The 22,218-nt window shown below is 38.3% G+C and overlaps 1 protein-coding gene across 1 annotated transcript in view; it reads left to right on the forward strand.

Annotated features, from left to right (window-relative positions):
* ubr3 (ubiquitin protein ligase E3 component n-recognin 3) overlaps positions 1 to 22,218 on the forward strand; it is a 331,038-nt gene that overhangs the window by 62,402 nt on the left and 246,418 nt on the right. Inside the window, exons 4-12 of the mRNA XM_048599210.1 lie at positions 2,923 to 3,151; positions 3,409 to 3,588; positions 8,960 to 9,093; positions 12,526 to 12,612; positions 15,584 to 15,649; positions 17,311 to 17,400; positions 19,836 to 19,964; positions 20,119 to 20,171; positions 20,737 to 20,870. Of these exons, the coding sequence (XP_048455167.1) occupies positions 2,923 to 3,151; positions 3,409 to 3,588; positions 8,960 to 9,093; positions 12,526 to 12,612; positions 15,584 to 15,649; positions 17,311 to 17,400; positions 19,836 to 19,964; positions 20,119 to 20,171; positions 20,737 to 20,870 (1,102 nt within the window). The remainder of the gene's footprint in view (positions 1 to 2,922; positions 3,152 to 3,408; positions 3,589 to 8,959; positions 9,094 to 12,525; positions 12,613 to 15,583; positions 15,650 to 17,310; positions 17,401 to 19,835; positions 19,965 to 20,118; positions 20,172 to 20,736; positions 20,871 to 22,218) is intronic.

Consider the following 22,218-nt stretch of genomic DNA (forward strand, 5'->3'; position numbering starts at 1 on the left):
TGATGCTGCTTGGCCTGCTGTGTTCATCCAGTTCTACACCTTGTTATCTCAGATTCTCCAGCATCTGCAGTTCCTACTATCTCTGATTTCATTTTAGATGTTTTGTTTTTCTATTTAATACAAAATTTTGTAATCACTGCATGCTTAATGTACTTGAAGCAAGTAGCTATACTGTTGGTTCCCACAAGACAGCAGATTGGTTGTTTATATTGTCTATCTTGGACTGTTTTCTGTCCAGAAGTGCACAAGTAGTTGCATCCACATTCGGAGAGCATCTGTATAAGATTCTGAGTTAAAATTCATGTATTCCGACAGCACAAGCTAAAGCGCTTGCACCCTTTGATTTAAACAAAAAAAAGACGTTAATACAAAAGTGCAATTATATTGCAATAATTGATCTCCTTTTGCTACCAAATTTCAAATTATACAAAGGAAGGGAATAATTTTGGAAGAATATGGATTAGTAGTAATGTTGCTGGCCTATTATCTGATGGACCAAATTAATGCTTTAGGGCATCGGTTGAAATCCTGCTGTAGCAGCTAGGAATAAATCCTGGATTTGAAAGCAAGGTCTCTATAATGGTACCCATGAAACTGTCATAAATTGTAAAAATCCATTTTGGTTCATTAAGCCATCAGGGGAGAATATCTGCCATTCTCATCTTGTCTGACTTGCATGTGGCTGAGATTCACTAATATGATTGACTCTTAATTGCCCTTTGAAGCGCTATAGCAAGTAACGGAGTTCCAGGACAATTAGGGATGAGCAATGAATGCAGGCCTGGCAGACAGTACACACCTCCTATGAAAAATTAAATAACAAACATGCCTTCAGTAACACAGATATTTAGTTACTCTATCTTCAGACTAAATATCTATTTAAGTTGCCTTCTACCTTGCATATTCGTCAACTAAATAATTCCTATTTTAATGAAATGGCAAGAAATAGTAGCAGACATGTATCCTGCATTTCTGAATGAAGTAACTTTGATTTAGAAATCTGATACTTCAGTCTGTTACTGAGATTTCCAATGGCTGTTGTAATAGTGCTGGTGCATTACTTTTGGCATATTGATGAGTGAAACTCAGTAGTGCCCATTTTACATAATGGCTTACAATTTTAGATTAATTATTCTTAACCTGAAAAAGTTAAGGTGGAAATTAAAATAAAAAAAATGGGGCTTATCTTTTCCCTGCAGGGTCCTTGCATATTCTGCTTTTTGGGTCAGTACAAGGGCATTTTGCAACCTGATTTCTGGCTATGATCAGATCAGATATCAGTTGTTTAAAACATAGCACAGCCTTGCATAATATACCCAGACTTCTCAAATTAAGGTGTATTGAAAAATATCTTTTTCTACTACTCAAATGCAAATAATTTCTGCAAATAAAAATCTTAGATTAAAGTGAGAAAGAAAATTTTAATTGTAGCATTGTTTTCTGGACTTTGCTTGTGCTGCATAGAGGAAACAAGCATTCATGTAAATTGTAATCATCCTAAGCCAAGAATATGTATTAAGTTTGCATTGGGTATGGGAAATCAAATTTGCAGAAATTGAAACTCTTGCTACTTCTGTTATGTATGTATTCTTTTTTCTAAGCATTTAAGTAAGATTATTTGCAGTGGTAAGTTCTTCAAGTCAGAAGATGAGTATGCAATTTGACCTGATCTGAAACTTTGCTAGAAGACCACAAAACAAAGGAGCAGAAGTAACCCATTCAGCCCATTGAGTTTGTTCTGCCATTTAACGGCTGTCTGATAACCTCTGACTCCACTTTTCTGCGTTTTCCCTGTAAACTTTGGTTCCCTTACTGATCTAAGAGTATGCCTGTCTCAATCTTAAATGTACTTAACAGTGCAGCCTTGACTGTCCTCTGCGGAGAAGAATTCCAGAGATTCACTACTTCTGAGACAAAAAATTCCTCATCATCCCTTTCCTTGGATAAGGGGCCCAAAACTGATCACTGTATTTCAGCTGTGGCCTAACTAATGCCTGGGATAGTTTTAACAAAGCCTCCCTAACTTGATATTCTATTCCCTATTCCATTTGCCTTTCCTACTGACCACTGAACTTGGATCCTGGCCTTTTGTGTACACACAAGGCCCTCAAACTCTCCTGTTCTGTAGCTTTCAGCAGTCTTTCTTCAATTAAATAATATTTGGCTCCTTTTAGCTTCTGAGCAAAGCTCCCCATTACCTCACATTATATTCCATGTGCCAAGTTTTTAACCCACTTACTTTACCTGTCTGTAGCCCCCTGCAGACTCTTCGTGTTATTTCCACTTACCTTCCCACCTATTTTGATGTCACCTGCAACCTTGGTTATAGTACACAGTTTTCTCATCCAAATCTTGTTCTAGTGGAGGAAATGTGATTGAGCGTGTGTTTTGTTGAGATCTTTTTAATGCAATAATCCAACTGAGATTAATAATTCAGAGTTGGGAACAATGGCTGGGATGTGATGGGCAAGTACTTAGTCTGAATTATCTCCAATAGGATGTTTTTCACAATGTCCCTCGTTTGCAGATGATGCCACATCGTTCTGTGGGTGGTGGTGTTTTGGGTGGTTAACACAAGTGGTTGTTAACTGAAAGTGTTGATAAAATGTTTGATCCATTGATCGTGGATTCACTTTGCAAAAGGTGTTAAGTAGCAATCCATGTAGGAATTCTAGACTCCTAATACTGCTCTTGTTGGGGGTTACAACAAAATTTTGGTGCCCTCGGTAACTTGGTTAAAATGGATTTAGCACATACTAGACTTATTCTTTACCAACTTTGGTAAAACTAACAAAATGATAGGGAAAAACCAGCTGGTTCATTAACTCTGCCTTGACTACAAGTTATCTTCACTTAACTTCTGTATGATGGCAACCTGCAATAATGAAATCTTACAGTATTAATTTTTACTTTATTTTGCAGATTGCTTTTACTAAAACGTTTGTTCAACATTATGCCTTCATTATGAAAACTCTGATTAAGAGCCATGAATCAGACACTATGTCCAATAGGATTGTTCATATTAGTGTTCAGTTATTTAGCAATGAAGAATTGGCACGTCAGGTGACTGAAGAATGTCAGCTGCTGGAAATAATGGTCACTGTGCTACTTTATATGATGGAAAGTTGCCTTATCAAAAGTGAGTTGCAAGGTGAGTGGAAATTTAATTTTATGACATTCTGAACTTGTAGAAAGCAGGCTTTCTCATTTTTTTCCTTACTGTCTGTTTATGTTTAATTGGGCACAATTTATTTTGTAGTACTAAAAATTAGAAATGCGAAAACATCACTTTCAGGATTTTCAAAAATGCCTTTGTATGTCACAAGGAAACATTTGAGTTCTGTGTTATAATTGAACTCTGAACTTGTAGTTTGTGTTCATTTTTGTAATTACTTGTCTTTCATTTAGATGAGGAAAACAATTTTCATGTTGTTGTAAACTGTGGTGAGCCACTCTTGAAGAACAATACATATTGGCCTTTGGTTAGTGATTTTATAAACATCCTTTCACATCAAAGTGTGGCAAAACGTTTCTTGGAAGATCAGGGGCTTCTTCAGATGTGGATGAATTTTGTTTCCTTCTTTCAAGGTAAGTTTCTTTCTAAGGATTATTTCATTTTGTTTTGTCTTCAGAGGCTGCTATTTTTAGTGTTCTCCCAACATCGGTACTTGTATTACATAAAGTATTCAATAATTAAGAATAATGTCTTCTTTCTGTAGCCTAGTTGGAACATTAACTTTTGGAATCTGGAGTAGGCTGCTTGGCCCTTTGAGCCTTCTCTGCCAATTCAGTAAAATTATAAAATAAAATTCATAATCAAGCCTGGCGTATAGATCTGTACGTTGCGGAGGCTGAGCTCCAGCTTTCGGACACCTTCTTCCTATCTTCCCTGGACCATGACTGCACCATCAAACATCAGGCTGAGTCCACAGTGGCTGATAATCTCCTCTGGGGATCTCCCCACACAAAGTCTAAACTGATAGTTCCCCCAATAGCATACAGCCTGCTTCTACCTCCTTCCTGTTCTGAAGAAGAGTCACTGGACCCAAAACATTAACTTCACTTTCTTTCCACAAATGCTGCCAGATCTGCTGAGTTTCTCTGGCAATTTCTATTTTAGTTTCAATAAGATCATTGACTTTCTTATCTGTGTGCCTCAAATTCTCTGTCCTCCCTTGTCTATCATAAACCTATCTAACTCGGCCTTGAATAAATTCAATGACCCAGCCTGCACATTTTTCTTTTCTGGGGAAGAAAATTCTAAAGAGGAGTAGCTCTCTGAGGAAAAAATGTAACCTTGTCTACATCTTAAAATCAAGACTATTTTTTTCTTAAACTGTGTACCAGTGTTTTATGATTCCTGTATCAGGACACCCAGTTTCTCTGTACCTCCTGAGTTCTGCAAACTTGTTCCATTTCTCCACTCTTTCCAGTTTAACTGTTCTCAATTAATGAGCTTTTATCTAAAATAAAATTCACAAGCCTTGAGACTTTATTTTTTAAGTTTGTTGCTTTTGATCTCAATCTCTTAATGCTGACTGATGTGATCTCACAATTACTGAGAACACTACCTTTTGAGGTCTTACTCGTTAACTTGCTTCCTAGCTCCCTATACAGGTAGTTGTCCTATAACATAGTACTGCGTTCTTGTGTGACCTTGCGCCATAGAAAATCGTCACTGAAAATCATGTTATAGGGAAATTGCAGTACTTGTAAACCAGAAAGTTTTTGTGTTATCCAAACAGTGTCCGCTATTCATCAATCACGTCATAGCCAATCCGTGTTAACAAAACAGGTGATTATAGCAGAACTATCTGTATTTTGCTTTTAGGTGTCCCTTTTTTTTTTTTTGTTTTAAAACCAATGTAAACCATGACCACTGGCTGTTCAATCTCCCACTCCAGAATATCCTGCAGCCGCTCTGAGACTTTAACAGCTGGGATGCAGTATTCTGAAGTCTTGTTTGTGGCCGCAGAAACATTTATCTATTCCCCTTAGTATTGAAAATTCAACATGTAGCCTTCTCTCACTTATTCCTCCTCTCCTGTACAACCAAGCCAACTATGGTGCAACAAATTTGGCTGTTGCTACATTCCTCTGAGAGGCTGTACCCCCGGTAATATGTAATAGTGTAACTATTTCGCTGGGAATGGCCAGGGGCGATTTCAGCACCACCACCCTAGTCGTCTTATTCTGCCTGGTGGTCATCTTTCCGTCTCTGCAGTGTCTTGGGAGTGACCACTTCTCTTACTATACTTGCTTAGTATAATATTCTCACCCTCTTAGATGCTCCAGAGTGTCCCCAGCTGCTACTCCAGTTCCAAATCTTCTGCGTGCGTTCTCGTCCAAGGTGTTGGAACTGTGCCTGACTTCTCACATAGAGCAGGAGAAGTATGCCATGACCTTGAACTCTCCTTCCATGCCTTACCCCTTTAGATTCAACTCTTACGTTGCCCTTAAAGTCAAATAATATCACTTACACTAGGGCCCTTCTCTGGACCTCTACACTATTGCCTTTACAAACTATAAACCCAAAATAAAGACCTTACAATCTTTCAGTGATTTTTAAATAGTATAAATACTCACCTGACCGACCTTACCCAATTTGCTGTTTCCTCTTGACCCTCGTCACTTTTCCCAGATTCCTTACTGTCATGTTGTTGCAGGATACTCTCTTCCCTGAATGCTTCATGCTGATGGCGACTGCAAGACACTTTGTCCAGACAGCTTCACTGCGATGTTGCATTGCATTAGAACCGTTCAGAGAAAATTAACTCGGCCGATTCCTGAAATGAGCAGGGGTTGCCTTTTTGAGGAAAGATATAATAGTTTGGATTGTTATTGATTTGGAGTGTAGAAGAATGTGAAGTTATTGTGTTGAAAGATAGAAGATCCTGTTAGGACGTAGTGAGGCTGTGTTGGCCCCATATTTAAGTAGGCATTGGAGGCAGTACAAAGAAATTAATTGGACTGACTGCTGAGATGAAGAGTTTAGAAGATTCTGTTGAAGCGTACAAGATTCTGAGAGGTTGTCACAGGGTAGATGTTGAGATGGTGTTTCCACTGGTGGGGAATCTTGAACTGAGGGGCAAAGTTACACAATAAGGATACACTCCACACTGAGATGTGAAGGAATTTCTTCTCCCAGAGAGTAGTGACTGAAATTCTCTACCTCAGAATTGTAGCGGCTAGGTCACTAAAAGTATTTGAAGAGGATGTGGATAGACTTTTTAAAATTGAGGTGTTGAGGGCTATAATGTGCTGGAATGAAAGAGATGTTGAGGCCTGGGGCCGATCAACCATGAACTTATTGAATGACAGGACAGGCTTGAGGGGTTGAATGACCTATGCCTCCGATTTCTCATGTCATGACTTGATAGATCTCCACAAAAGCCATCAGAGAGGCCAAGAGGCAGTACTGCACCAAGTTAGAGGCCCAGATCTACCAAACAACAGACTCCCACTGTCTATGACAAGGCTGAAACAACATTATGGGATACAAAATGAAATAGCTTTCTGTTTAATTTGAGCAGAAGACCACTGGCATGGCAACGCCTGCCCCAACAGATATACCTGTCCCTCTGTCACCGCTTCAAAAGTCTGGTCAGTCTTCCTGGGAGTCAACCCGAGGAAAGTGGCGGGCCCGGACGGTGTCCCCGGCCGAGCACTCCAATCCCGTGCTGGCCAACTACAGATGTATTCACCAACGTCTTCAACCTCTCCCTTCTACAAGCTGAAGTCTCCACCTGCTTCAAGAAGACCACCATCAACCCCGCACCCAAGAAAACATGTGTGATGCACCTTAATAACTACTGCCCAATAGCTTTGACTTCAATAATCATGAAACGCTTAGAGGCTGGTCATGGCCCATGTCAACTCCATTCTCCCAACCTGCTTCGAGCCCCTACAGTTTGCCCAGAGGATGCCATATCCCTAGCCCTGCACTCATCCCTGGAACATCTGGACAACAAAGACACCTACATTAGACTTCTGCTTGCTGACTACAGCTCTGCCTTCAACACCGTTATCCCCTCCAGACTGTTCTCAAAGCTCTGTGACCTTAGTCTCGGCTCTGCCTTCTGTAACTGGATCCTCAACTTTCTGATCCATAGGCCACAATCGGTGAGGTTAGTTAACTGTACCTCCACCACAATAACACTCAACACGGGTATGTCCTCAGTCCCCTACTGTACTCCCCTGTACACCTACGACTGTGTTGCAAAATTCCGAACAAACACTATCTACAAGTTCGCTGATGACACCACCGTCGTGGGATGGATATCTAACAATGATGAGTCAAAGTACAGAAGGGAGATAGAGGGCTTGGTGACGTGATGCAATGAAAACAATCTGTGTCTCGACGTGGGCAAAACTAAAGAATATATCATTGACTTCAGAAAGAAGGAGGAGAACCAGTCCCCATGTACATCAATGGAACTGAGGTTGAGAGAGTGAAGAACATCAAGTTCCTCGAGTGACAATAACCACCAACTTGTCCTAGTCTTCTCATGTAATTGCGACAGTCAAGAAGGCACAACAACACCTCTTCCTCAGGCAGCTTAGGAAATTTGGCATGTCCATAAAGTCCCTCACCAGCTTCCGCAGATGCACCATTGAAAGCATACTGTCCAGGTGCATTATGGCCTGGTATGGCAACTGCTCTGTCCAGGACTGTAAGAAACTGCAGAAGGAGGTGTGCGTAGCCCAGACCATCACACCCTGATAATGACCTCCCACGACCTCTTCCGTCGGGCAGAAGATTCAGATTCAGAAGTCTGAACACTCTCCTGGGCAGGTTTAGGAACAGCTGCTTTCCGGCCGATATCAGACTGTTGAATGGACTCTAGCCTCAAATAATGTAACCTATATGCCTCGAAGTCTTTTTTTTATTTGTACATCCCTTGCTTGCTGTGATCTGCCAGTACCACTTGTTTAAAAAAAGCTTTTCACTATTTCAGTACATGTGACGATAAAAAAATAAATGGACACAAGAATAATGTTTCCCCTCTAGGTGGAGTCAAGATTGAAGCAGCACAGTTTGAAAATAAGGGATTTTCTAATCAAGATGGAGATGAAGAACTTTTTCTTTTGAGGCTGTTAAACTTTGGAATTCTGTTCTGCATAGAGAATTGGAGGTTTGATCAATAAATATATTCAAGGATGAATTGTAGATGTTATGATAGACAAAGGAGATGAGATTTATGGGTGAGCAGGTGAAAGTGGAGTTTAGGCTATAATCCGATTGCACCATGATCTTAATACAGCCGTCTCGGTGCTTAATGGCCTACTATTGCTCCTATTTCTTATGATCTCCCTTTCTATGACATTTATCAAAACATACACCAAAGAAAGTACATGTATTGTGATTTTTGTCTCTTTTACTGTGTGCAGAAAAGTTAGTGGCACTAAATGCCATGTAATCTCTGTTTCCAATTTTTAATTTGAACATCTACAATATTAGTGCTTGATAATACACATGTTGCACTTAGAATTTTACAGTACAGAAGGAATCTATTTGACACATCGTGTCTATGTGGGCTCCCCAAAGAATTACCCAGCTAGTCCATTCTCCAGCCCTATCTCCATAGCTCTCCAAGTTTATCACTTTCAAATATAATCTGTACTCAGTGGCATTTGAAAGAATGTTGGTTTGTTTGTTTTTGAGAGAGATGGATCCTTGATTAGTAAGGGGATCAAGGGTAATGGGGAAAAGGCAGGAGGATGGGGTTAAGAAATATATCAACCATGATTGACTGGCAGAGCAAACTCTGAGCAGAATAGCCTAATTCTGCTCCTATATCTTAAGGCCTTATGGTCTAAGTAATAAAACCAGTGGTCAAATCTTGCAAGTTGTCGATGATGCTAATGTGATAATAAACTCATCACAATTGACTTGTTTTAGACTGATTACATTGTTTGTTTGAATTGCATTGTCATCTTGTTTATTCAATTTTTCTAGGAATGAATTTAAACAAACGAGAGTTAAATGAACACGTAGAATTTGAGTCTCAAACGTACTATGCTGCATTTGCAGCAGAATTAGAAGCCTGTGCACAACCAATGTGGGGACTTTTAACACATTGTAAAATTAGGGTAAGATATTTCTATGTCCTCTTTTCAAGGCATATAAAATCTGAAATTATGCTCAGTGCTGAAATAATGTTTGAACAATTACTGGAATATACTTAATTGAATTTCATTAATCATGGAACAGCACACTGATAATCTGCCAGTATGAATGATCATATTTGTGGTCTTTGTTCCTCAGTGTGTTTGATTTACTTGAATGTGATAATGATTTTGTTCTTCAACTCGTTGCAAGGTGAATTGCATGATGTTGAACACATAGGATTAATAAAAACTGAAATAAAAACAAAATGCTGAAGTAACATAGAAGATTTGTCAGTATTTGAATAACAGAATGGCATTTAAGGCACATACCCATTGTCAGAAGTGAGAGATGTTTTTTATGTTGTATGTTTTATATCTAAAATATGATTGAGAAAATGATAAGTAAAAGACAAGTGTTGGTTTTAATGATGTATGTTGCTAAATGGGCTTGCTGATAATATTCAAATAGCTTTTTGTAAAAGTTTGAGAGGAGTGTAAAATGCACGGATGGAAAAATGATTTGCATTGCTTTGTGAATAGAAAATCAAGGCTAAATAAAGCATGTCAAAAGCTCAGTAAGGCAATAACATGATACAGCTGGGAGAATTTTTAAAAATATAATGGCATTCAGTGGAGGATAAAATAATCAGGAAAAAATGGGGAAGTAGCAAAGGCCTGAGTTAAGTAAATTAATATTTAGAAAGTTGTAAATGGTTCAGCAAAAGGTTGAGGGAAGTCCTGTAGTTTAGTAAAGTTCGGCAGATAGAACAATTGTAGTGGATTGTGACATTTTGCACAGTCACTTCACTTTTTTTATAATGAAGGCAAAATCGTACCACCGACTGTTTATTATATTCTCTTAGAAAAATAACAACTTTTTGCCTTGTATGATGCATAATTGAAGTTTTTTTTTGAAAAACTGGCTGAAATGGTTGACTGGGAGGCATCCGTGGATGTTGTTTTTCTAGATTTCCAGAAGATATCACTGTTGGCTAAAGCTGAACTGATGGAATGGAAGACAATTTATTATTGATCTAATTATGGAATTGGCTTCATGGCAGGAGATTGAGAACAAATAAATTGGCAGGTGTTCTAATTGGTAGGCTGTGCAAGATTGAGGCATCCTTCAAACATTGGTCTTGGAGTCTCAACAATTCGCCTTATTTATTAATGGGATTGAAAGTCATAGATTGAATATTTCAAAAAAGGGCATCATTTTAATTAGTGTTCAGAAACATAAAATTTTAAGATGTTAAAGATTAAGGAAGTAAGACTGGCATATAGTTTTCAATCTAGGCAAACGTGAGGTCGAATTTAAAGAGGATAGTGTACTTTGTATATTCATTTACTGAGTAGCCAGCTGCATAGATCATTAAAATGTCATGAGCAGATGTACAAAAATAATCAAAGACTAATGAAAAATCTAGTCATTGTATTAGAGGACTAGAATACAAGAACATGTATATCGTGTTTCAGCGGCACAAAGTCCTGGTTAGTCCACATATAGAGTGCCGAGAGAAGTTCTGGATATCGCCCCTTCAAGGAGGATGTATTGGTCTTGAAAAGAGTGCAGTGTAGTATTATCAGATTGGTCTCGGGTTAAATTAGGAGGTAATGTAAACTTGGCTCGTATTTAGGAGATTAAGGAGCTGGTTGGTGGCATAAACCTGGTTCTTAGACTTTGGGGAGTTAAATTAGGAAAGACTTTTAGCAACTTTTATGGGTAAAATAGTTTGGATCTTTCTTCTACAGTGGCAAATTATGCTAGATCAATTAGTTTTAATTTTTTTTTCTTAAAACCCAAAGGTATTAAGTTTAAAGGCAGGTATTTGGATTTAGATGGCAGATCAGCCATGATCTCGTGCAGTGACTGAACAGGCACGAGGGGTTAAATTACCATCTGTACTATGCTATTATGAATAAAGACAAATTTTTCAACAAGTAACATACTGGGCTGGAAGTAGATTAACATAGGAACAGGAGTAGGCATTTCTGCTTCTTGAGCCTGCTCTGTCATGGCTGAATTTAGCTCGACTCCACTTTCCCATACTAATATGTGCACTTTGATTTGCAAAAGGCTTTTACAAAGAGTTTCACAAAAATTACAAAGGGTGGTATCATGTGATTGTCACTTAGTACATGGCTAAAAGGAAGGGGCAAAGAAATGTTGTAAGGGGACTGAGGTCGCAGAAGGACAACATTTAGTTAGATGCTGGGCAACTTCCAGTTTTCAGAAACTGTACTGTCCAGTCAAGGTAGTTAAAGTTGCAGATAAAGTCAAAGTACAATTTTATCATTCTAAAGATTGGATTCAGAAGGGTCAAGAATTTACACAATGAGTTCAATGGAGTTTGAAACTGGCTGATCAGTGTCATAAAAGTCAATAAAGACAATTGGTTGCAATAACAGTTATATTTGTAAAGTACATTGCGTTTTGTGTTCTGAGGAAGGGTCACAGGACCTGAAACGTTAACTCTGTTTTCTCCTTCACAGATGCTGCCAGACCTGCTGAGCTTTTCCAGCAACTTTGTTTTTGAATCTTTTTAGGGATTTGATTTAGGCCATACTTGTAGGTACTGCATTCTGTTACAGTCCCCAAGACCTTTTAAGAAAGGTTGCTCAGGTGCTAGAGGCAGTGTGTAATACTTTTTTTCTTTTTTTTTTTTTTTTTTGCAATGTCATGTGAAAGACTAAGTTGAACTTTTCAACTTTGAAAATGTAGGTTTGACGGAATTTTATTTTAGTATTATATATGTAATAGGACAGAGGTTTTTAGATGCAGCAGGGCAGAAAGTCCATTTCAGAGCTATGAAGGGCTTTTTTACGTACATAGTGGAAAGTAATGTTTTATACTAGTGATGACCAACACTAATGTTTAGTTGCCATTAAAGAATGTTTTGAGGTCTGAGCACTTGACTCATTAAAGTGTCTAGGTATTTTATTAAATAACAAGTCAGGAGGATTAATATTGTGGAGCGGTAAGTAACTGAGAGCGAGGACCAACTCCACCTGAATTTATCAATGTCCACATCTGGATTTTGCGATCTAGATGTTAATTTTGGAAAGTGGAAAATGGTCAGTAGTATCTACCCACTGAGTCTAGAGAAGCGATGCTGGCATAAAGTGGAAGTTGACATGAGTACAGGTTCGTCCCAAAATAAAAAAGCGGGTAGGAGACATTTACTTGGTATCTTTTAATGCAATCATTCAGTTGCCTTGGTGGATGTGCGATGCCAAGCAACATACATGAGGCTGTAAGAATCAGGAAACTAATTGTAAGGGTGAAATTAAGAAGTTATTAGTAACTCAGCATGTGTTAGTTTTTGAATATCATTGCTGATTGCTGATTGCTTGATTGAACTGAATTTAAAATCTTGTAATTTGACAAGAAATTTTTTGTTAATTCCTTTGTAGGAGACACAGGAATATACCAGAACTGTGGTCAGATACTGTCTGGATGCATTGCAGGATTGGTTTGATGCTATTAATTTTGTTGATGAGGTACTGATGAAATGGAGCAATATATTTGCAAAATATATTTTGTATGTATGAATTTTGTTAATTGAAAATTAATGTGGATGTGGCTAATTAAGCTGTAGTGTGCATTTAACAATGCACATTGCTGAATTGAGAGCTTTGAGAAAAAAACAAGTACATTTATTAATTTAAGATCTGTTTAACAAAATCCATTTTCTTAGCTACGTGGTAATATGCTATTCCATGTCTCCAAATTTTCTAGGAAGTCATTCCATAAGTAATGTCCCAGGGTATAGTTCATTTGGGTCTAGTATTGATAACACTGTTTGCCTGACAGGATCAATACACACTTGTAAATATTAGTTCCAATTTTATGTACTGTTTCGACATTGATATTTTCCTGCATGGCCAGTTCATGGTTATCTAAAATTGGGATAACTAGTTCCAAATCTGCAAAAGGTTGTTTTGTGCTCAGCAGCTTAATACCGTGCAAGTATTGAAGGGGATAAATTGGAATGGTGTGTGGCAAAGGATCCAGTGTAGTGGAGGATAAAATAGAGACATCACTGTTTCCTAAATTACAAATTGGGGGAATATTATAAGTAGGACTTTTTTTTTTGTTTCTTTTAGGTGATGGGAAAATAATGAGTACATGATCAAGTCCCTTTTACTGAGATTTTAGCAAGTTACTCTCTGTAATAACTAAATTTCTTGATGCAAGGCAGGACGTGAACTAGTAGCAGATTAATATATATGCATGTTTCACTTAATGGAAGCATCAATCGCCTGGACCTGTTCATCAGTAAGCATTCATTGGCAACTGCAGCACTTTAAAGACATCCTTCAAAGAGACATGTTATAGAATCGGTGACTGGAATTGCTCAGCAGTTGATCCAGTAAGAATCTTCAACAGAATCCTGGCATTATTAGCAATATTTCACCTGTAGCATGTTATAGAACCTTTTGTTTATTTGTAGCCCCACTCGATGAATGGAATTTCCTGCCACACTGGATTCCAATGTACACTGGCATTGAGTGTGAACAAACTTTACTGCTTCAGATGGATTTTTTAATACAACTTCACTTATCAGGACTGAATCTTTTTGAAATGTTATGTCCAGTTGAGCGATGAGTTCAGAGAAAAAGCACTTGACCGTGATTTTTCAAGTTCCACAACACGGAAGAGTGACTGGAATGTTGACCTTTTTTATCTGAAGTGAATTGGATGTCAAAAATGATCAAGTGAAACTTTTAAGTTTTGCAGGGCCTGTATCCAGCTAGAATTTGATATCCAGTTTTAGATACCATGCCTCAGGAAAGATGTATTGGCACTCTAGGGCCAGGAACAGAGTCACCAAAATTTATACCAGAATCAGACAGTTGTAAAAGACAAAATCAATATTTTCATAAATGCCTAGTACCAGTCTAGAGCCAGACATCGGAAATGATCTGAGGTGTAAGATCTATTCTTCTGATTATGGTAACTTTTATGGTTGTTCTTGTTTGTCTTTTGAAAAAACTTAAAGTATGTATATACGTTTTATCTAAACTTGGAATGTTGGAACTTGCATTAATAAATTTTAAGCAAATTTCTTACAAACTGCTGAAAGGCAGGTGATGGAATTCTGATGCCCTAACGTAATGAAAAGTGACTTTCCATTTGTCTTAAGGGTTAAGTTACATCCGAAGGCCAACCACTGATTTCTTGCCTGAACTTATGAATAAAGTGTGGAGCCGAAGATGACAAAAGAGATTATTTTTATTTAAAAAGCACCTTCTAATTTTAACAGCAGCAGTATGTCTTTATGTAATCCAAATGCATTCTGTTGTGTTATGGTGCAAACATACACAGAATTTAGAGCCAAAGTTGCACAATTCAGATGTCTGCCCAGAAACTGGAGATTTTAGTTTTTGTTTTTAAAAATCAATTCGGTGAAGGAATTCCTTTACCTGATAAAACCTATTCACTCCCACAATTATATGCAGATTTAAGCTGGAACAAGCAACTAAACAGTACCTGAAGATTAAATCAGAGATAGTAGGAACTGCAGATGCTGGAGAATCCGAGACAACAAGGTGCAGGGCTGGATGATTTCACAAGTTTCAAAATCTCCCCTCCCCCTACCGCATCCCAAAACCAGTCCAGCTTGTCCCTGCCTCCCTAACCTGTTCTTCCTCCCACCTATCCCCTCCTCCCACCTCAAGCCGCACCTCCATCTCCTACCGACCAACCTCATCCCGCCCCCTTGACCTGTCCGTCCTCCCTGGACTGACCTATCCCCTTCCTAACTCCCCACCTACACTCACCTTTACTGGCTCCATCCCCGCCTCTTCGACCTGTTTGTTTCCTCTCCACCTATCCTCTCCTCTATCCCTCTTCTATCCGCCTCCCACTCTCTCCCTATTTATTTCAAAACCCCCTTCCCCTCCCCCTTTTCTGATGAAGGGTCTAGGCCCGAAACGTCAGCCTCTCTGCTCCTATGATGCTGCTTGGCCTGCTGTGTTCATCCAGCCCTGCACCTTGTTGTACCTGAAGATTGTCTGGATGTCCTGTAAAAGACTTACTAAGGAATACTTGTGACAGTTATAATTTTTTTGCATTCAGATTAAAACCCGTTTAAGTATAGACACACTATTAGTCATTCACTTTTACCGTGATTGCATGGCCCAGAACAGAATGATCATGGGCACAAGCCTGCATCTGACCACTCTGCGGTAAAATACTGTCCAAAGGCAATCTTAGTAATGCCTTGGATTGTATGTTCCCAGACATTTTTATGCAATAATTGTAATGTGATCCTTTTTGCTAGATTAGGTATTTTAACAAACTAGGCAAAAGCATTTATTTTGCCATATACAGTACTGTCCTGCATGAATTTATAAGGAGTAGTATTTTGTAATGTTGGGAGCTATGGTTGTTTACAACTGTAATGACTAAACGTTAGAAAATATAGTATTGGAGTATCAGTTTTTTTTTTCTTTTTCTTTCATTTAGCCTGCTCCTAACCAGGTTACATTTCACTTGCCCCTTCATCGTTACTATGCTATGTTTCTGAGCAAGGTAAAGTCAGTTTCAGAATAATATATTCAAAAATGCTTTTTATAACAACAGTTTTTTCTAATAATGTGTACGTTGTTTCATATGTACGGAGTGGGTATAATGATGATCCAAATGTTACCATTAAGATTTACAGAATAATTTGTAACTTTGTCTGGGCAGGAACCTAGTGAAGTTTATCACTTGATAATTATAAAACCTGCCCGGTTTTTTGTTGTATTAAAGCCGTTGGAATAAAGATCAGATGAATGTCCAGATGGTGATGCTGAAAACTACTCCTGTGATGTAATGGTACTGATTTATTTAATAATTCAATGGAGAGCCATATATCCAAATTTGTTCATAGATCATAGAATCCCTACAGTGTGGAAACAGGCCCTTCAGCCCGCAAGTCCATAGCGACCCTCAGAGCATCACACCTAGACCCATCCCCCCTATAACCCACCTAATCTACACATCCCTGAAGCAATTTCGCATGGCCAATCCACCTAATCTGCACATCTTTGGACTATGGGAGGAAACTGGAGCACACGGAGAAAACCCACGCAGACATGGGCAGAATGTGCAAACTCCATACAGACAGCTACCCGAGGGCGGAATCAAACCCTTGTCCTTGGCGCTGTGAGGTAGCAGTACTATCCACTAAGCCCCCGGATTGGCTCAGTGTAAGTGGCAGCAGAAAGTTAGAAAACAGCATTGATATATCTAGTGAGTTGGTAAAACTTGCGGCTGTGTAAGTATAAGGCCATCCACTTGGGACCAAAATTGGTCGAACTGAGTTTGTGATTTGTGGAAAATTACGGGCAGTGAGAATCTAGAGTTCAAGGCCCATGGCTAAAGTGTAGCAGTTATATACAAAACAAAAGCTTAAAAAAACTACTAGAATGTTGGTCATTATGTCTAAACAGTGATAATAACGATGGTAGGAAGCTTTGCCATAGCATTTCACATTTCTGATTAGACCACGTATGAAATACAAATTGGGCACCAAACGTTTTAGGATAGGATCCATTGGCCTTGGAACAAGAGAGCATATACATTGGAATGTTGCCAGGATTTCATGGTAAATTCTGAGGAGAGATTAGCCTTGTATGGGTGGTTAAGGAGTAACCTAATAGAGGTTAGGAGGATTTTGAAAGAAGGTGATGGGGTGAACGTTATGATCACAGTTGAGAACAGTAACTGTTTTAATTTGTTTTTGGTGGCCCCTTCAGATCTCCTCAACTTCTCTTGGTTGTAGACTCTCTTTCTTCTTCTAAAGCGCATCACCTCACATTTATCGGGGTTAATTTCCATCTGTCACTGATCTGCCCATCTGACCAATCAGTTTATACACACCTGCAACCTAACACCTTCCTCCTTACTGCCAGCCAGTCAATTGTTGTCATCCACAAACTTATTTATCATCCTGTTGACACTCTCCCCTACGATGTTTGTGAATATTGTAAACAGTAAGGGACCCGGTACTGATCTCTATGATGCACCTCTGGGCTCTAGTCATCCAAACAGCCTTCTGCCATCACCCTCCTGAATCCTGTCACTGAGCCATTTTTGAATCGAACTTGCCAAGTTACTCTGTCATCTTGATTTCAAGAAAAAAATTGATTTAAGGATGTGTGAACTTGTATTACAATACGTATTGTAATACTTTTCTCACTTTACAGGCTATCAGATGTCAGCAATTGGATCTTGATTCACTCCTGCCAGATCAAGAGATGCTAATGAAAATGATGGTTCATCCACTTCAAATTCAGGTGTTTTAACCTTTTTATTGCTGCATGTCATTGATACCAAATTGGTATCAAAGTCCTTGTTGCAACCACTTTCAGTTTATATGATATGCCTCCTGCCAAGCGTTTTGTTGCAGTTGTTTCTGGTGACTTGTTTTCATGTAACTGTACTAATTTGCCACTGTTATTTCTACAATGGGGTCAGATTAGATGAATAAAGCAGGTATAAAGTTAACAGATTTTATCAAGGGCCTCTTGGCCATTTGGACTGACCAGTCAGGAGAACATGAATCAAATTTAAAAAAAAAACCTGTCCTCTGTATTCTTCAACTGAAGTTGCAATCTCCTAAAGAGCATTTTGAGCAAATGATATATTTTGTATTTCACAACAGCATGGCTAATTTACCCAATGATTTATTTTTTTATTTATTTATTTTTTTTTTGTTCTCTAAAACGTTATAAAATGTTTACTTCATTAGCTAATCTCAGACACCTAGGCACACAATTTGCAGATTTTCTAAACAAAAAATACTTTTTCTCTGCACTTCCCGATCAAAAGTTACTTTTTCTCATTCTGTGACATTATACCTATCCTTTTTTTTTAATGTGAAAATGTACTTAATCACCTGGAACGTTTTCAAGTAAGCAATCCAGCTAATTATTCAGAAAGAGAAAACATTGTGTCCCTCCCACCCACACTAGAAAGAAAATGAGAGAAAGCGAAACAAATCTACAAACAGTAGATTTGTTGTTTTTTTTCCTAGAGGGAGAGAAGATCACATTAACTATGACTGAAATAAAACACCTGTTTTGATGTTTATCCTGAAACATTTGGAATATTTATTTTTGGTTAAGCAGAGGACTACCCACATTTGGAACTGTCATGTATTGATAATTTTCATGTCATAATATTCAAGTTACAAAAAGAAATTTGGACATTTTTTCGATGCTGAGAATTTTTTTTTGTATTCGATCATGGCATGTGGACATTGGCTAGGCAAGCATTTACTGTCCTTCCCTAAATCTCCTGGAGGAGGTGGTGGTGAGCTGCCTTTTTGAACCACTGCAGTCCTTGCACTGTAGGTAAATCCACAATGCCGTCAATCAGAGTTCTAGGATTGTGACTCTATGAAAGTAAAGAATTGGTGATATGGTTCCAAAGCATTTTGGGGCATTTATTATGTTGTGTTAACAAACCTAGTCAGCCCCATTTATAAAGCAATACCAGAGGTGATCTTTTGATTTCCAATAACCATGTATTGAATTATTCTAGAGAATGAACTTGTTCCAGCTCGAAGAATGAATTACAGGCCAGCATTCCATTTACTGACCTGTATGTCTCAGTTATACAAAACCCTTGTTAGACCACACTTTGATTGTGAACATACCTGGGCACCACACCTTGGGAAGGATACGTCCTCCTTGGAGGGACTACGTCGCCAGTTTATAAGAATGATACCTGGACTTCAGGGGTTAAGTTATGAGGCAAGGTTATACAAATTACACTTGTTTCCTCCAGAATTTAAATGGTTATGGTGTGACCTGTGTGAATTCTTCAAGATATTAACAAGAAAAGACAGTGTAAATAAAGAAACTATTTCCACTGGTTGGAGATTCTACAGCTACGGGGCATATTTCTGAAAATTGGGACCAGACCATTCAGAAGACATGTTCTACCCATGGAGGGTGGCAGTTGTTTGGAGCTCTCTTCTGCAAACAGCAGTGGCTGCTGGATCAGTTGTTAATTTTAAATCTGCAATTGATTAACAAAAATTATCTAAGGTATTAAAGAACATGGGCCAAAGGCAGGAGTATGGAATTAGACCACTGATCAGCCATGATCTCATTGAATGGGAGAACAAACTTGAGGGGGTGAGTGGCACATTCCTGTTCTGATGTTCCTGTGAAAGAATTGAAAGTGGACAAATGCTAAGTCTTTTTCAAATTTGAACAGTGTGGAGAATGTAGCACTTATACATTTGGAAGCATATAGCAATACTTTAATTATGGAGTAGCCTACGAACTCTGTCAAGCAATGAAATATTGTGGGTGCCTGCATACGTAAGACCTGCCTAAGGTTCTTGTTCGTAATTGGTATTACCTGATCACTTTTTTTGGACCAGGCAAATTCTCAATGAGACTTGGTTCTATGCTATTTTATCACCTAGGTATCTAGGGGTAACACCCAGTCGTAAATAAGAGTTTGTCAGTAAATTTTTCAAATTTATGTTGAAGTATTTAAAGAACCTACTCAGTTGTGAAAACCAACGTAGCTTTTCAAAACCATGTTATTTGTGACATTTCTTAGAACTGAATTTAAGAATAAAGCTTCTAAATGCATAGATAGCCCAGAGACTTGCATATTAATCTTGAGTTTAAGTTAATGCAAATTTTTTAACTCTGTTCAATTTATTAGTGTAATGTGAATTAAGAACTGAAAGACTATTAACTTTTTTTAGGCAAGTCTTTCGGAGATACACAGCAACATGTGGGTTAGAAATGGTCTGCAAATTAAAGGACAGGCTATGACCTATGTTCAGTCCCACTTTTGCAACTCTATGATTGATCCAGATATCTTCCTTCTCCAGGTATGCCTATATTTGATATCTTGACGTTTGCTGCAGCTCATATAGTGTATGTGTCATAATTTTAAATCAGCATGTTTAAAACATAACATTTTTCTTTAAATTATTGAAGATTATCATTAAATAAGTTGAAAATCTTCGAATTCTTTTCCCCTAGATTTGTGCTTCTAGACTGGATCCAGATTATTTTGTTTCATCTGTTTTTGAAAGGTGAGTACTTTAAGTGATGTGCCAGGTAAAGTCTAACCTGGACTTCATGGTTCTTGGAAACATTGAGATGTCTGATTTGCAATTATGTGCTTGAGGAGTATTTGAAAATACACAAGTTTTGAGAAGTATCTGAAGAAACTGAGGAAAGGGTATTTTTGCTGAAACTTCGCCAAAAGAAAAGAGCTGGAATGTTCCAAGCCTGCTCGCACATCAGCACTAATCTTACTGTTTAAAATTTAAACAATGCAGATTGTCAGCAATTCATTGGTTCATTTGGTCAGGGCTTTGCCCACGGAATCAGAGTCAACCTGCATGGTTTAAAATTTAAACAAAGTCTTCCAGTTAGCTGTTAATCAACATTAATAGATGTGTTCACTAAAGCAATATCTCTACCAGTTACAGTCCACTTGCCAACCCATCAGTGCACTCCTGTATAAATGTTGGTTTTTCACTTGAATTGGTATTCTTGCAAATTGTCCTGAAGTGTGCAAGACGAGAGAGAAAGAGAGATGTGTTTGCTAATGACTGTGTAACGTTTCTGTGGAATCTTGTTCTTTTTGTCTAGATTTAAAGTGGTGGATTTACTGACAATGGCATCACAGCATCAAAATTCAGCACTTGACACAGAACATGAAAGGTCTATGCTTGAAGGAGCTTTAACTTTCCTGGTTATTTTACTGAGTCTTCGCATTCATTTAGGTAAGGTTGTACAGGAATTTACATACTTCTCCAGAACAAATTTTCGAGGACCTTTTTTTTTTAAAAAAAGGTTTTTGTCCCCTGTATACCTACCATATACAACTGTGTATGCTATTGAGAATAATAGCAAGAAAAAAATGCAGACGTGTGTAGTGCTTGGATAACTGTTGCAATGTTCAACCTTCAGATTTCTGAAGCACTGGGGATAGTCCTGAGGTAGTGGAGAAGTATACAGTGTGACAATACAATGGCTTTAAGAGGTATATTTTCTCCTGGTTCTTGTTTCTTTTTTTGTTTGAAGAGGATTTGAGCCATAGGTACCAAGTTGTCTTTTCCAAGCCAATAAAGTAAACAGCTTGTGAGGCCTTGGGTTTTTTAAAGTTGGAACAATAGAAGCAGCACGAATGGGTGGAGCCAGACTCCCACAGAACCAGGGTTTTAGTTTGGCTTGCAACAATTGTTGAGGTTTTGAAGTTGGCTGTGGACACTGTCTCGCTCTCTTGCTCTCACTCTGTCTCTCACTCTCCCTGTCACAGCAAAAAGCTGGAGTTCTCTCTCGCTGCTGCCAGAATCGCATGTGGGACAATCTGTTTTACTGACTTTGCCTTTGTCATGAGTATGTTTATGGAATGTTCTGTATTGGTTCAGTTACTGTTTAGTAGTTAAATAATCTATTATTCTCAAGTTTTCCAATACTCATACTAGTTCTTTTCTTTCTTTTGTTTGTTTGTGTTTTAACTGTAGGGTAGGCAGAAAGTGTTTTTGCTTAAAGCAGAATAGTGTATCCAATTGAGTTGCATCTGGATCACAGCACCTTTATACTTGCCTTTTAAATAAGATAAAATTAGGGTCCAGGCTATCCCCTTGATTATATTTGAAGGGGTTTGGTCTGGCCCTTAGCAGCAGCCTAATGATTGTTCCTCAACTGAGACGGGACCAGTGTGATAGTTTTAAGTGAATATAGAAGGAATAGGGACGTCAGAATGTTCCAGCAGAGAGGAAACTTAAGATATCTAGAAAACTGGAAGTGATGGAGGGGCAAACAGCTAAAAGTGAAAATAAGTGTAAAAAGCACTTTGACCAGAATCACTTCATCTTCCTTGAATAAGGGAATGGTGCCTGAAGACTGGATGATTGTAAATGTTATAACCTGTTTTCAAAAAAAAAAAAGGTGGTGATACAATTTTGCCTCCAGGAGGGTATTTTACCTGATGTAGAAATGGTAATATTATCTCCCATAATCTAAAACTAGGTGTGGATATTGAACAATCCAAAGGATGTTTGCTATCGCTAACTCTTTATATACAAACATAAGATTTCAAGTGAGCAGCATGCTTCCATTATTATT

The sequence above is a fragment of the Rhincodon typus genome, chromosome 7, assembly GCF_021869965.1.
Source record: "Rhincodon typus isolate 14 chromosome 7, sRhiTyp1.1, whole genome shotgun sequence".
Lineage (NCBI taxonomy): Eukaryota > Metazoa > Chordata > Chondrichthyes > Orectolobiformes > Rhincodontidae > Rhincodon > Rhincodon typus.